The 16,824-nt window shown below is 41.7% G+C and overlaps 1 protein-coding gene across 2 annotated transcripts in view; it reads left to right on the top strand.

The window, feature by feature from the left end:
• Positions 1 to 16,824, top strand: part of arnt2 (aryl-hydrocarbon receptor nuclear translocator 2) — a 75,477-nt gene that overhangs the window by 48,533 nt on the left and 10,120 nt on the right. For both annotated transcript variants that reach the window (XM_028575250.1, XM_028575260.1), the window contains 9 exons: positions 863 to 939; positions 2,580 to 2,714; positions 4,223 to 4,297; positions 9,186 to 9,337; positions 10,149 to 10,224; positions 10,826 to 10,949; positions 11,115 to 11,217; positions 13,483 to 13,621; positions 15,576 to 15,726. In XM_028575250.1, the coding sequence (XP_028431051.1) occupies positions 863 to 939; positions 2,580 to 2,714; positions 4,223 to 4,297; positions 9,186 to 9,337; positions 10,149 to 10,224; positions 10,826 to 10,949; positions 11,115 to 11,217; positions 13,483 to 13,621; positions 15,576 to 15,726 (1,032 nt within the window). The remainder of the gene's footprint in view (positions 1 to 862; positions 940 to 2,579; positions 2,715 to 4,222; positions 4,298 to 9,185; positions 9,338 to 10,148; positions 10,225 to 10,825; positions 10,950 to 11,114; positions 11,218 to 13,482; positions 13,622 to 15,575; positions 15,727 to 16,824) is intronic.

Here is a 16,824-nt window from a genome sequence, read left to right as displayed (position 1 = left end):
TATGCTTGACAATTGAATATCTCTGCAATGCCTTAAGACAAAAATGCCTGCATCCAAAATCCAAATCCATACAAAATACCACATAAACAAACTAAAAATAATTTTATAAAGCCCTTATTACAATTCTGCTTTATTTATACATCTTGCGATACGCCTGGACACATCTCAACACATCACGTGACAAGTTTTTACAGATGTGCTTGAAGATGTATTCTGCAGAACGGATCTGTAGCAAAAGAAGATTGCTGCAGCTATGTGTTGTGAGCAGTTTGTTTAGGCAGCTATCTGCATTCTCAATATCACATCAATATTTTAAGTTTGATTTGTGGGGCCAGGCAGAGGAACATCTTGGATTTCGAAAACACTGTTTTTAATCAAAATGGAATTGATATGTCTGTTTGTGTCTTTATCTGCTTCCCCCTTCTCTTTTACTGAATGATTTGTATTAGACAGAGAGGGACACGTTTGAATATTTGTTTCAATGAAATGTGAAATGCGAGAGGAGTTTGGTATTGTGGCTGAAATTTATATTTCAGTTTGGTAGGCTTAATGGTGAAAACATGACTTATAAATCATTGTAGAGGAGCAGTGGCTGTGTCGGCCCTGTAGATTACCTCTCACTGCTTGCAAAGTTCAAGTAGCAAATGAAAAATTAAGTGGTAAGACTTAATGAGAAATGTCTGTTTGCCTCTCTGTTTCCCACCTCTCTATCTCTCTCAATTCAATTCAATTCAAAGGGGATTTGCTGGCATTAAAGTTTCCATAACAATGTTCCCAAAGCTTCAACATACAATATGTCCAAATATTCGGACAAAACACAATCAATCTCACTATCTCTTTCTCTCTTACCCCCCCCCCCCAGGTATGACTATACCAGAAGAAGACACAGAGGCGGGTCAGACTGGAAAATACTGCCTGGTGGCCATTGGAAGACTGCAGGTGTGGTGCCACATTCAATTGAACCACTTTGATTCCCCTGAAGGAAATATCATAAATATCATATCATACGTGTGTGTGTGTGTGTGTGTGTGTGTGTGTGTGTGTGTGTCCGACGGTCCGGCAAAAACACAGGTCTTTCCATTCATTTTCAATTGGGTTAGTGCGTTCGGGCTGAAACGGTGGGGGGCGCAGGGGGAGCGAAGAAAGCAGCAGAGAGACCGATTCAACTTTTGGAGAAACGCAACCCAACGTCACGCTGCAGTGGCCAATCATGTAACTGGAGATCAGACTTGTGTTGAGCTATGGTTTTTAGGCGATGTGAGAGTCCCGTACAGGAAACAGGAACATCGCTGCCCTCTATCGCTGCCACAACAAAGTTTTAAAACACCAAACACAAGAACTGAACTTCCCAGGAGTTTGTGGAACAGCTCTTTTCTTTCTCTCTTTCTCCGGGAAATGAAGCTGCCTTCAAGTGCGGTCGATAATGTCGTGATCTTAAAATGATCTGACGGAAAACAGTATTTGTGAAATATAAAGTCTACTTGTGCTACATTGGGGGGTTAAAGAACACAACAGGACATCACACAAGTGGGCCATTTAAGTGACACTCCACCGGTTCACTTTTATTGCTCTTAATGGGCCCTTAGGCTACCTCCTGGGACACATTCCAGACAAAAGCTGTGTCCCCAATTGGGAAAAGCTGATTTTTGGGTTGGCGGTTAAGGCTAGGGTTAGGTCAAGTCTCCAAGAACTGAATCAAAGTCTATGTAATGTTGGGACTTATGAAACTGTATGCAGTTTCCAGCTGGAGTATTTGTTCCTCAGACAAAAGAACAGCCAGCGAACTCAGCTCCACAGAATTCCACAGTTTTGACACCCTTTCAGGTCTCTATAAAAGGCAACAGCTGCCATTTAGTGATGGGCGATATCCACAACAGCAAAAATGTATCATGGATGCTCCAGTTCCCACTATTAATGAATCATGGATGTTGTTAATCTCAAGTCTGTCACAGTCTACTAAAACTCCGCAACTTGCAGCTTCAGTGAGTTGGCACTGCGCCACTATTAACAGTCACTGCCCAAATAGAGGGACTCATTTTAGACTGTTTTGTAATAGAGTCTTGAGTGTACACAATGACAGTGGTCAACAGTAAACTATTGTGTAACAATACCGGTTAGGGCTGTACAATATATTGTTTTTTTTATCGTCATTGCAATATCAACGGCTGCAATAAACACACTGCAAAAGAGATTTTTTTTTGTGTTAGTTCAAAGAAAGTATCAGTAGAAAACTGCACTTTAAAATGTAACTGTCAATCTTTTGTTAGTGCTGCCTTTTTATATTCATTTCAATGTTCAATTTGTTCAATAAAAGAATGTTCGAAATTATTTCCTTTCATTTGTTTTAAATCCAACAAGAAATTTATGTAATTTAGCAGAATACTGAAAGTATCAGAACGGAGTTCACTCGGTAATATTGTTCAGCAATTCAACAACGCATATTGCATATTTTCCTTATATCGTTCAGCCCTTATACTGGTGTAGTTGTATTTGTGATCCAATTCTCCATTTCCATTACTAAATATCTTTGTCCCTATGACTAAATGATGTATGTTAAATATGTCTGCATCCTCCCTCAGGTGACCAGCTCTCCAGTCTCTATGGACATGAACGGCCTGTCAGTGCCTACAGAGTTCCTGTCACGTCACAACTCGGATGGTGTCATCACTTTCGTCGACCCGCGCTGCATCAACGTCATTGGTTACCAGCCTCAGGTTAGTTCCGAGGAGCAAAGGGACTCTGTACTGATAATGTTATAAACATTCATTTTAGAGATAGGAACGTTATCTGTTTAAGTTGCATGCAAAGGGAAAATTTGCCTTTCAACATATTCAATTTGTAAGTTGCCAACATTGACCTTTCATGAGCATGGAATAAATTTTCGTCATTATGGTGAATCATTGATTTACTTCAGCTGCAGAGAACCAGTCCTTCATTGGAAACAGGCTTGCATTAAGATTAGATTTACGATCCAGAGGTCCGATTATGAAACAAACAGTTGAAAACAATTTAGTCATTTTTCATAAAGTCAATTTATGGCAGCTTCTGGCAGACGACAACACTGACATATGTGGGTCATTGACAGGCGACAAAATGTAACTGACTTTGCGCGCCTAGGTAGCTCAGTTGGTGGAGCGCGCGCCCATATATAGAGGTTTACTCCTCGACGCAGCTGCAGCAGGTTCGACTCCGACCTGCGGCCCTTTGCTGCATGTCGTTCCCCTCTCTCTCCCCTTTCATGTCTTCAGATGTCAGGCTTCAGGCCTAAAATGCCCAAAAAATAATCTTTAAAAAAAACAAAAATTTAACAGCTCTGGGTTTGAACGTTGCTGGAAACATTGGGGATAATGTTAGCACACAACTCAAAATGTAGGTCTAGTTGTTCTTAGAAATTTGAATGCAGAAAAGTTACATATTATACAGTACATATAAAAAACTCCTCTGCCATGTGTTAGAATACATGAAGTAAAGACAAAACATAACTAATAAGTGGGCCAACCCGTTGGGATTAAAGTGCTAAGATATTAACAATTCATGTAAAAGTAATTTGTTTAGTGAGACAACAGAGGATGGAATATAAGATCTTTGAAATATGTTTCTCGCTGCTGTGGGTAACCTATATCATCTTCCTAAAGGGAGTTTTACAAATTAATAAAACAAAGCATATGATGGGTCCTGAAATATAAATGTTGCTGTCCTCTTGGTTTGTGTGGTGTACAACTCCACCAGCTGTCTCTGGGGGTTCCATATAATCTTGCTGGCAGTGTTTGCTATTTCTGTGAGCTTGCTTTATTTCCTAGTAGCTAAAGTTGTAGCCTTGATCCAAAAGTTTTTCAGCATATACTTTAAATCCGAGATTTAGGGGGTCCTCGTTGTTACTGTAGGGGAGGCTGCCAAATTATGGTTTGATCATTTTTGAACGTTTGCTTTTCTTCCAAAAATTAAAACATGTCTGAAAAAATGCACATATTTGAATCCAACATATTATTAGCAAAGGTAAAGCGGCCTATTCGTGATAATAATAATAAAAAAAAAAACACGACTGAACTGTTGTTGAATATCAGTTTATGTAATGGAAGAAAACAAATACGTGGGCATCGCATTCCTGCTGTACAATACAATATGTAGTAGGAAATAGCTGTTGTTTGTTGTATTTGGTTAAAGAAACCCTTTGTGTAATGAGGACATATACCTGTTAACTGACTGTAATCCTGTCCTGTAGGACTTGCTGGGGAAAGATATCCTGGAGTTCTGCCATCCCGAGGACCAGAGTCACCTGAGGGAAAGTTTCCAACAGGTAGGTAGCTGTAGCTGTTAATTGGACCGAAAGGTTTCTTTTTTGAGTCAAGGTAAAATAACAGCAGAGATCATTGGCTTAAAACTTGAGAAATGGGAAGAATAGAATGTTAAAGAAAGGGGTGTTTCTAATGCCAGGGGGCCACATGGAGAAAAAAGTATATAATCTTGGGCCAGAACTCAGACAGTGGGAGCTGCTGGTGGCGACTTGAGAAAGTATCGTCACGTTGCATTTCTGTACACATTTCTGTATGCTCCAACTGCACGTCCTCCTGCACACCTTCGACATCAACAGAGAAAGGCTGTGAGAACTGCATTTTTTTAATGGCAGTGAAATGTTAAAAGGGCTGGTTAAACCCTGTGACCAGTGTCACTCGCATATTTCACCATTTTCACAGAAATGTTGTTAATGGCTATGGTGCAAACAGAGCATTAGTTAGCTTCATGGTTAGCTCACACTCACCGGGGTGACCTGGCCTCTTCAGAAGAGCCTTGCTCAAAGGCAAAGGTCTGATGCGTATTAATTAATCTATTGCGAAATTGTTTGCAAAAAACAATACAAAATGTGACGCTGCTATCGCTCTGCCCCTCTCTCCTTCTCCCTCACTTCATCCCTCGCTTCTCTTCGCTGGCAGTAACGTTACCTCTCTGCCTGTCCTCTCTGCCTGCGTCTTCTTGCGTTTGGCACCGCGGCCTCCTGAAGGAGTTGCGCTGTCCTTTTTCTGTCTGCGTTCTCATATTCCCCTCTTCCATTCTCCTCATCATCACCCTACTGTGACATGAGACTATCTTGAGTTATGAAATGATACGTTGCACTCTGCAAGCATCTTTCTGTGCTGCGTTTCTGGATAGGCTCATACCCTCTCTTTGTCAAAACACATCAAAATGTTTGCTACGGATGCGGAAAAACGCAGAAAATTGAACCCGTTCCAAATTTTTTTATGACGGAGGCAGTGTGTAAACATGATTGACACAACGTGAGGTCATTTTCAGTAGGTTATCTCTGTATTAGTCTATATCCTTGACGTTCCACTTCCGGGATTGCTCCGTTGCCGCTGGAAAATCCGCCGGATTTTACTCATTTAGGCCGGATATGCGCTGCCTTGGGCTTCCTTTATGTTGGCATTTTAAACTCCGGTGGATTTATGAGGACTATGGTTAACTGCTCCTCAGATCTCTGCAGGGTAAATCCAGACAGCTAGCTAGACTATCTGTCCAATCTGTTTTCTGTTGCACAACCTAAATAACTTTTAAACGTACACGTTCCACCAAAACAAGTTCCTTCCCGAGGCTATTTTGCAGAGGCACCGAGGCTTTTCTCTGGTGCTTAGCACCGCCCAAGACAATTGTGATTGGTTTAAAGAAATGCTAATAAACCAGAGCACGTTTTCCTCCCATCCTGGAATTCTATGTGGAGTAGCCTCCAGTAGGAGGGTCTGGCAAAGCGAGACTACCTCCGTATGAGCACCAATCTCCAGCAGAAGCCCGGTCTGGACAGCAGGGTTCTTCCTGCCTGTCTTCTGCCATGGTTGTATGCTCTTAAGTCACGTTTATTCGCACAACATTTCGGTTTTGAGATTCGGGACTCTGTGTATGGTGTGCTGTTCTGGCAAAAGTATTGCTCTTCACACACTGTAGAAACAAATTTGTTACATGTATCATTACATGTTGTTATGTGTGGGGTCTTTCACCTTTATAACCTAATCTGTTAAGATTTGAAAAATCTTTAAGTGTGTGCCAGCCATAAATCGAGAGATCAAACCCTCAGATATGTTTAAGGTCTTAGTACAAATTGATGTAACAATTTTCTCAGGGTGCCAGTAAATAGTGACAGAGAGACTGAACCATTTATAAACTAGAATCGCACTCCGAGAGAGCGCAGACCTCTGAGGCCAATGGTGCATTCACGAGCTCCTCAGATGGTCGCATTTGCCGAGTTGGGAAGCCATTCTTCCAACTTCGGTGTGTTTATGAGCTTTAAGTCATAATGTTATAGTTAATGGGTTCTTCCTTGACCCATGCTACACCCTTCCATCAAGTCTGAATGGAAAAACTGGCTTGGTTTGTAGTTTGTCTGTAAACCTGCTTACAGGCAGAAAAAAAAAGCACATCCCTTATTGAATCTAATTAGGTTAAGCTTTCAACAAAAGTAGTGAAAGTTAAATATATATAAACTATATATAAAGATTCAGTTCAGATCTGTTGACACTTTTTGTTGGCTGAGAAGGCAGAAACACTACAGTTTTTAGTGTCAGCCTAATTAATGTTCACAACCTGTACATACAACTTAAAAATGTTAATCAATTTACAAATTTAATATGTATCATACTGGATGTCAGAGCTAGGTTGATAAGCTTAAAGTATTTGAATGGTGAGCTCAGGACAGGAAGTTAGGGACTACAGTATTGGTAGCAGCAGCTTGCCACAGAGAGTAAATTATACAGCAGAAAACTCGCATATTTCACCATTTTCACAGAAATGTTGTTAATGGCTATGGTGCAAACAGAGCATTAGTTAGCTTCATGGTTAGCTCACACTCACCGGGGTGACCTGGCCTCTTCAGAAGAGCCTTGCTCAAAGGCAAAGGTCTGATGCGTATTAATTAATCTATTGCGAAATTGTTTGCAAAAAACAATACAAAATGTGACGCTGCTATCGCTCTGCCCCTCTCTCCTTCTCCCTCACTTCATCCCTCGCTTCTCTTCGCTGGCAGTAACGTTACCTCTCTGCCTGTCCTCTCTGCCTGCGTCTTCTTGCGTTTTGGCACATGCCTCCTGAAGGAGTTGCGCTGTCCTTTTTCTGTCTGCGTTCTCATATTCCCCTCTTCCATTCTCCTCATCATCACCCTACTGTGACATGAGACTATCTTGAGTTATGAAATGATACGTTGCACTCTGCAAGCATCTTTCTGTGCTGCGTTTCTGGATAGGCTCATACCCTCTCTTTGTCAAAACACATCAAAATGTTTGCTACGGATGCGGAAAAACGCAGAAAATTGAACCCGTTCCAAATTTTTTTTATGACGGAGGCAGTGTGTAAACATGATTGACACAACGTGAGGTCATTTTCAGTAGGTTATCTCTGTATTAGTCTATATCCTTGACGTTCCACTTCCGGGATTGCTCCGTTGCCGCTGGAAAATCCGCCGGATTTTACTCATTTAGGCCGGATATGCGCTGCCTTGGGCTTCCTTTATGTTGGCATTTTAAACTCCGGTGGATTTATGAGGACTATGGTTAACTGCTCCTCAGATCTCTGCAGGGTAAATCCAGACAGCTAGCTAGACTATCTGTCCAATCTGTTTTCTGTTGCACAACCTAAATAACTTTTAAACGTACACGTTCCACCAAAACAAGTTCCTTCCCGAGGCTATTTTGCAGAGGCACCGCGGCTTTTCTCTGGTGCTTAGCACCGCCCAAGACAATTGTGATTGGTTTAAAGAAATGCTAATAAACCAGAGCACGTTTTCCTCCCATCCTGGAATTCTATGTGGAGTAGCCTCCAGTAGGAGGGTCTGGCAAAGCGAGACTACCTCCGTATGAGCACCAATCTCCAGCAGAAGCCCGGTCTGGACAGCAGGGTTCTTCCTGCCTGTCTTCTGCCATGGTTGTATGCTCTTAAGTCACGTTTATTCGCACAACATTTCCGGTTTTGAGATTCGGGACTCTGTGTATGGTGTGCTGTTCTGGCAAAAGTATTGCTCTTCACACACTGTAGAAACAAATTTGTTACATGTATCATTACATGTTGTTATGTGTGGGGTCTTTCACCTTTATAACCTAATCTGTTAAGATTTGAAAAATCTTTAAGTGTGTGCCAGCCATAAATCGTAGAGATCAAACCCTCAGATATGTTTAAGGTCTTAGTACAAATTGATGTAACAATTTTCTCAGGGTGCCAGTAAATAGTGACAGAGAGACTGAACCATTTATAAACTAGAATCGCACTCCGAGAGAGCGCAGACCTCTGAGGCCAATGGTGCATTCACAAGCTCCTCAGATGGTCGCATTTGCCGAGTTGGGAAGCCATTCTTCCAACTTCGGTGTGTTTATGAGCTTTAAGTCATAATGTTATAGTTAATGGGTTCTTCCTTGACCCATGCTACACCCTTCCATCAAGTCTGAATGGAAAAACTGGCTTGGTTTGTAGTTTGTCTGTAAACCTGCTTACAGGCAGAAAAAAAGCACATCCCTTATTGAATCTAATTAGGTTAAGCTTTCAACAAAAGTAGTGAAAGTTAAATATATATAAACTATATATAAAGATTCAGTTCAGATCTGTTGACACTTTTTGTTGGCTGAGAAGGCAGAAACACTACAGTTTTTAGTGTCAGCCTAATTAATGTTCACAACCTGTACATACAACTTAAAAATGTTAATCAATTTACAAATTTAATATGTATCATACTGGATGTCAGAGCTAGGTTGATAAGCTTAAAGTATTTGAATGGTGAGCTCAGGACAGGAAGTTAGGGACTACAGTATTGGTAGCAGCAGCTTGCCACAGAGAGTAAATTATACAGCAGAAAACACTTCAAATAGCTGCTAATTGCATTCTTTAAGAGTCTCTCTTCTCAGATTAAAGTGGTTTTGTTGACAAGTTGTAAAACGGAAATGGAAAACATAGGTTCGCCCTCTGTTCTTGTCTCAGGGAAGCCTGCTCTGCTCAAAGGGTTTCATGTAGACAACTCTTCGCTCTCAAGCAGCCACATTGGAAATTGTTAACTTACGATTGAAGAACATTGTAATGGTAATGAGATTGTAATAAGAAGTACAGAAGGCTGTTTCTCACCGTAGTTTTAATTGTTGCTACTATTCACCACCAGACAGCTGGATAATTAGGACGTATTAAAAACAGTGATATTGATCAGTGGTTCCCTCCCTCTGTAGGTGTTGAAGTTGAAGGGTCAGGTTCTGTCTGTGATGTACCGTTTCCGCATGAAGAACAGGGAGTGGATGCTGATCCGAACCAGCAGCTTCACCTTCCAGAACCCATACTCTGATGAGATAGAGTACATCATCTGCACCAACACCAACGTCAAGTAGGTTCCCTTACACACACACACACACACACACACACACACACACACACACACACACACACACACACACACACAAAATCGGCTTTTTGGCGGGGAACTACGCACAACAGTAAGCATTATCGGTCCATGTACAGTAAAGGCAATGAGTCTGTGTTACCTTATTTGAAGGAAATCTATGCATTTGCCTGTTTTCTTCTGACATTTTTTTATAAACAAAAATGCCTATTATGCTTGAGTAAATGAAACCCCCAAAAACTGCTTAAAAAATAATATTAATATTTAAATACTACCGTTAAAATCATCGAGAGTCCGGTACAGGCTGACAATGGACGGGAAAGGTGAGTTTAGCTCTCATGTTTATGTTTAGGTTTAAGTTTATGTTCTGCTTCTTCAACAATTGTTAGGTAAATTGATGATAAACCCATTTAGAGAAGATTTCAGTTCCCATTTTTTCTCAATTCTTATCATTTTAGCACTGATGGTTCCTTTGGTGCTTGCTAAAACCTCATTGGGGGGCGCCAAAGATTCCTCTATGCAGGAAAAACCCTAACAGACACACACACACACACAGCTCGTCGAGGGCTACGCCTGTACTCATAGAATCTGGTGTTACAGCATGTAACTATCGTTCTTCTCTAGCTGGTCTGTTTCTATTGGTGTCACACTTTCATCATTTACGCGCATTATATGTTTTAATCAATGTTTATTTATCATGTTAGGTATCTTATTATGTAAAATTTTCAATTGAACAACGTGCTGTATGTGTCAGGCCGAGGTGCTGATGGTGTATGCGGTGTGTTGTGTTTGGCAGGCAGCTACAGCAGCAGCAGCAGGCAGAGCTGGAGGTTCACCAGAGGGATGGACTGACTGCCTACGATCTTTCCCAGGTAACCCTCTGCTTTAGAGACACTTCATGATCACCCTCACCCCTATTTTCCACTGGGGGCAATCGCTGCCATTCATTCATTCGCTAAAGATACGCGGCAGGTCTTTTTTCACGTGAGCCACGGGGCATTCGGAAAGCCAAAGTCAAAGTCAATTTACCAAAATACACCCCACAATATCCTACATGTCTCCTCTACAACACCACGGGCGACCAGAGATCATCTTGGAGGTGGAAAAACATAATACACATCACAGATCCTTTTTATAAAGCCAACGCCCGAAAAGAAAAGGCATGGAGTTTAACTGCAGGAGTGCTTGGACTGCACGACCACGCGCCGCGACAGCTTGCAGAGCCTTTGTGCTGGAAACGACAGCCGCGGTGACATCATTTTATGGCGTGGTGACGGTAAATTAAGCTTTGCACTGCGCGATGCATTTCATGGACAAACATAGCGACACACGTATGATACTCAGACAAACAAACAGGCCAGGGTAGCAAACTAGCAGCAGCGTGGCGCCATGTTGGAGAAAGGGGGTTAATCTGCTCAGTGCTGCCTCCTCTGACATCCGTTGTACTATGTGTCTCCTCCCCCCCACCCTCAGGTGCCTGTGGCCAGCGTCAGCAGCGGAGTCCATGAGGCTGGGAAGAACATCGACAAGACAGAAATCCTGTTCTCCCAGGAGAGAGACCCACGCTTTGCTGAGATGTACACTGGCATCTCTGGCTGTACGACACACACCCACCCCCACACACACACACACACACACACACACACACACACACACACACACTGTCCTGATAGTGTTTAGCTTTACTGAATTTTTTTATCACCTGCTGTCTCTCCTCTGTTATTTCTAAAATGCTGACCCTGGTATGTGTTTGTGTGTGTAGCGGGAGATAAGAAGATGATGGTTCCCTCCTCTACAGCTGGAGGCCAGCAGCTCTACTCACAGAGCTCTCCCTTCCAGCAGGGACATGCTGGCAAAAGCTTCAGGTACATGTCAGCGATGTGTCTTAGGGCCCATTCAGACCAGAAAAAGCCATCCGGCGATTCGCTGCAGAGTTGTGCGGCGGTGGGAGTGTCACTTACAGTTTTTTTGCCGACTGCTTACACAGAATGCGGAATGTGGCTCATTGTGTCAAAACTCTTCACACAAGCCAAATAAGACACACCACTTCCATGTCAATATGAAACTCTGCAATCAAAATGTAACAATCCTTTCTCAAAAAGGCATTTTTGCAACAAAATGATAGTCGCATGCACCATTTGAATTACTCTTTCAAAGCAGAAACAACACACTGATGTACTTTATACAAAACACTGCTCTCTTTAGTACTTTGCATACCTATTTCCTCTCACAGGCTTCTGTAAAAGATTGTTGCAGTACAGAACATCTACCGACATTTCAGTGAATTGCAGATTTTTACAAAAACACAACAAAAAGGAGAATTACAATACAGTAATCAATACATGTTACTGTAAACTAGGGTTGTGCCGATGGACGATACCACACTTTCCTTTCTCCCCTCATTGGACTAAGTTTGTCGACACTACTCTGTGCGCGCATCAATAAGTAATTCTGAGGTCCTGTAGGTACGGGACGATGTTATGCAGGATTTATGAATGTACGTTAGCAACAGTAGGCTAATTCACGAGGGTGCTATTTTATGTGTGAGCTAATATTGCGCATCTGTTCATGTGCGCCGCAAGAGTTATGTTTCTGTTTATTGAATGCGTTATTCAGTGCAAACATAACCGAGAATGTAGTTTAAACTCAGTAATGATGGTATGTTAGGTTATTACTGTCGCTCTGTTGAAGGCAAACGTCCCACTGTACTGTTCGTTACGCAGATCACGGACATCTGATTGATTTTACTCCACCGTACTTAAGTGAAAGTAGGTCAAGTTGTAAAACTTACCAGCAGGGCACCATTTACAGAGGGCATTTAAATGTATGTCTAATCGTTTCTATGTTAACTGTTGGCCCATAGTAGTAGAAAAAAATATTTATGTAAAGAGATATGAGCTACACCCCCCCCCCCCTCCCCCTGCAAATAATTGAAATTAAATTCGTTTTTAGTGGTTTTGTGGTTTGTAAAGGATGGGGTGGATGGTTAATGGATCCCGCCTCATGTTAGGGTCTGGCCACATCACCTCATTCACATCACAAGCAATTCCATCTTCCATTGCTTGCAGAAGAGGCATGCGGGTATGTGGTTGGCGGTTGTAAACTTTCCAACGCCAAGCTGAAAAGAATTTCTCAAACGGATTGAGAAATGGTTAGTAAGAGGCCAAGCATACTGTGAAGTTACATCAGTGGTTGGTGAACCAGTCCCGGGCCAGAGCAGCTAGGGGAAACTAACATTATCCCAGATGACAACAAACCTGGGCTGCTGTGGTCCGTCCTGTACAACTAAATGATGTAGTGCATCCAGAAATGTGATTATGTGTGCAGTATTGTAGGGACCTAGAGTGGCATGGTGATGGAGAACTCCTTGCAGACTAATAGCGGCACAGAAGGTGATCATGTGTCTGAATGTGTTGCCAATAGTGTTTTGCATTTTGAAGAGAAGTGTTTTCCCAGTGATTGCAAGAGTTTTCATTCTTGAACAAAGTTTCTAATGTAAGAAACAGTGTCTAGTGTTTTGCAAGAAGTGTTGTTGCAGAATTGCAAACATGCAGTGCAAAGCAGAAAACGTGTTGGTACTTTTGGTGCCTTTGTTTAAAGGTCCCATGGCATAAAAAGGTCCCCCAGTGGCTTGAAATGGCGATAGGTGTAAACCGAGCCCTGGGTATCCTGCTCTGCCTTCGAGAAAATGAAAGCTCAGATGGGCCGATCTGGAATCTTCTCCTTATGAGGTCATAAGGAGCAAGGTTACCGCCCCTTTCTCTGCTTTGCCCGCCCTGAGAATTTGGCCCACCCATGAGAGAGAGACATCGTGGCTTTCAAACGAGCAAAGTGGCAGTTGGTCAAGGCCACACCCCCACCCTCCACCTTCCCCCCCTTCCAACCCGAAAAGAAAAGAGACGGAGGAAGTGAGGAATTGGTTTAAAGAAATGCCAATAAACCAGAGCACGTTTTCCTCCCATTCCCGAATGCTACGTAGAGTAGCCAGACCTTCCTTCAGTGCGCTTTGGAGGAGGGTCTGGCAAAGCGAGACTAGGCCTGTGGTGCGATAGTAGTGTGTCTATAGAGAAAAGTGAAGACTGACTGTGTGTGTGTGTGTGTGTGTGTGTGTGTGTGTGTCTCTCTCACAGTTCCTCTGTGATCCATGTCCCCGGTGTGAACGACATCCAGCCATCAGGCTCATCCAATCAGAATCTAGCTCAGATCTCCAGACAGCTCAATCCCGGCCAGGTGGCATGGTCAGGCAACCGACCCCCCTTCTCTGGACAGGTAACACACACACAAATGAAAGCAAACACACACAATTATCACTGTATGTGAAACCATTGCTCTCTGAATCAATAATAAAGTCAGCCATGACTGCCAAACTAATTTTCTCTCCCCAGACTCCTATCTCTGGTCTCTGTTAACAGATGGACTTATCTTATTAGTCATGTTTGTTGTGTGTGTGTGTGTGTGTGTGTGTGTGTGTGTGTGTGTGTGTGTGTGTGTGTGTGTGTGTGTGTGTGTGTGTGTGTGTGTGTGTGTGTGTGCGTGTGTGTGTGTGTGTGTGTGTGTGTGTGTGTGTGTGTGTGTTTCATAATCTTGCTAATGGAATGTGTTGAGCATATGTTTCTTAACAGGCTCATCTGTCTTCCACACACACTGTTGCACTTGTCAGGTCATTCTATTGGACTGAATTCTGTGTTTTTCAGTAACCACTAAATGCATCACAATAACTAGAGCCAGATGATATGAGGGAAAAAGAGGGTTGTATGTTTTCACCATCTCTAAACACAGCAGACATTAAGACATCATAGGGTGATAGATGTGTTCTGCAGTACGTAGGTAAACATGGAATTATTTAATGCAGTTGCCCAATGTAGGAAAAGTCCATTTGCCTAAAACAATGACTTGTGTCTAAGGAATGAAAGAAGATTGTGCCACAAAGTCATCAAGTTGTTTTGGAACCACAACAAGCCCCCAACATGTATTTTGTGCTGACGTCCTTGCAACAGCTGGGTGTTTGAATTACAGGAGCAAAGTAAAGAAACATCGGTCTGTAGGGTTTTGGAATATTATGTCATAAATAGCAGCAGTCCTGTCAGTATATAATAGTATTGAAATCCTCAAAATTCAGTTAATTTCTATGGTCATTGTAAGCGGCTGTTGGTGTAAAATTTCTCAACACAGTTACGACCTGAACAATAACCCAAACTGAACATAAACAGTTTCTTGAAGCACACAGAAATGCATTGGAGATACATTGTATCTCTGTTTGTGTTTATTGTGAATAATCAAAGTTACAGCAACAAATTTTCTTACACAAGCTTGTACCTTCTACTTTTTATCAAAGTTATTATTGTTAATGTTGCTGACTGATGGTTAAACCAGGAGAGTCACATACTGTGAGTCACAAAATATTGTCTATGGAAACATTTAATAAGGACCTAACAACAGTTAAACAGTAAATAATAGTAAGTAAGTTTTGCAATACAATAATTGTTTTTTGTTCGTTCTGTTTATGCGTTGCTTGTTTTGCCTTCATGTAGAGCATCCTTAGGCCCTTATTTGACAGGACAGCTGAAGACATGAAAGGGGAGAGAGAGAGAGAGGGAGGGGAATGACATGCAAAGGGCTGCAGGTCAGAGTCGAACCCGGGCCTGCTGCGTCGAGGAGTAAACCTCTATATATGGGCGCCCGCTCCACCCTGAGCTATCTGAGCGCCCGGTTATTATTATTATTATTATTATTATTAGTATCATTATTAATAAAAAATATGTGTAAATCATTTCAAATACTCTAACCAACAATAAACCCCATAATGACTCACCTGAGTTAGTTGTAGCTGCATTGGGATTGATTGACTTTTCTAACATGAAGCTTCTTTGACCTTTTTTTGCAAACATTTGCTGGTGCTTACTACCTTTTAGAAAATAATGTTACACAAATACAGCAGCTGGATCAGGTTCATTGTTCAGAGCACATTTCTCAAATAGCAGATTTTCATCTTGTAGTTTGGCTAACTCATGGAAATAATGTTTACGTGACAGTGTCAGAAATTTTTCATGCGTGTAAAAAATGGTTATTAACTCATTTAAATTAATTACAAAGCATGTTCAAATTCGAAAATAAAGCTTTTGCATATTTAATGCCTATGGTAGGCATTCATAGGTAATCATACCTATGCAGTGTGAACCCTGCTGTACATGCTGTATAGCTAACCAGTATCTGTGCTCCCCAGCCCAGTAAAGCCCAGTCCAGTCCCTTTGGTATTGGTTCTGGCCACAGCTACCAGACGGACCCGGCCTCTTACAGTCCCCTGTCATCCCCGGCCACTTCCTCCCCCAGCGGCAACGCCTACTCAGGACTGACAAACCGCAGCACAGCTTTTGGTGAGCCTTCTTCTTCTTTATTTTGTCCTCATTTATTACTGGGTGATGTGTTGTAATGTCCCACCTGTGTGGTGAGGACTGTAGGACATTCATTTGCTGTGGAAGTCTTTGTGTGTCTGTATCTGTCTGTGTGCAAACATAATCTCATGAACACAGAAAGTGAGGAACAACATGTGAATGAAACATATCTACAGCACAGGTTCTGTCCCATAAAAATCTTATTAGGTAGGGCTTATATACCACAATATAGCAAATATGAATAGCAATACAAAATTGCATTTAAAGTAATCAAATAAAGACCATTGTTCTACATTACATCAGACAAACATTTGGACATCAAACATTTTTTAACAGCTATATTTAGGTTGGGCATCGTTTTGATTTTATACCATGGTCTGGGTGAATACTCCATTCTGATTGGCTGCAGGGTGTTCATAAAAAGGTTTCATAGGACACCTTCTAAAGGAGTTCCAGTGAAACTGACTGTTCTAAATGAATGTGCTACATTACAGTTTTTTTCAATTGCTTAAGCACAATTTTGAAAACAGGGACCGTCTTTTTCAAAACACTACACACAATTAGCACAACCACACACCCAATTAGCAGAACACCTCAGACCCTTTGCAAAATGAAACACTCTTGCAAAAACTATACACTAATTTATAAAAAACATATTTCGTTACCATATGAAACACACGTTTCATTTAACTTAATTATGTTTGAACCAGATACACACTGCTGTTGCTAACCTAAATCACTTTTAGCAATTCTACTTCTCAGCGATTAGAGTACTGTTGATGAAGTACACTGAGAAAGTGCAAATTTACAATAAGTTCACCAAACACTACACAAGAGCAATGCTGCAGACTGAGGAAAATATAATTTATTTCTCTCCATATACCCAAATCAGTCAACATGGAGAATCACAAGTTTTCCTGCTACTACAGTAGTGTGCATAACACTGTTAGCTCCGCAAACAACAGACAAACATAAAATACGGTATCCAGTACAGGTTACAATCACAAAAAAAACAACAAACAAAAAAATGATCTGAAAAAGTACAGAAAATGCTAGAAATTATCTCTTCACCTAGCTGGA

Source organism: Perca flavescens, chromosome 1, assembly GCF_004354835.1.
Source record: "Perca flavescens isolate YP-PL-M2 chromosome 1, PFLA_1.0, whole genome shotgun sequence".
NCBI classification, from domain to species: Eukaryota; Metazoa; Chordata; class Actinopteri; order Perciformes; family Percidae; genus Perca; species Perca flavescens.
Note: the sequence above shows the minus strand (reverse complement) of the source record. Positions and strands in the feature narration are given on the sequence as shown.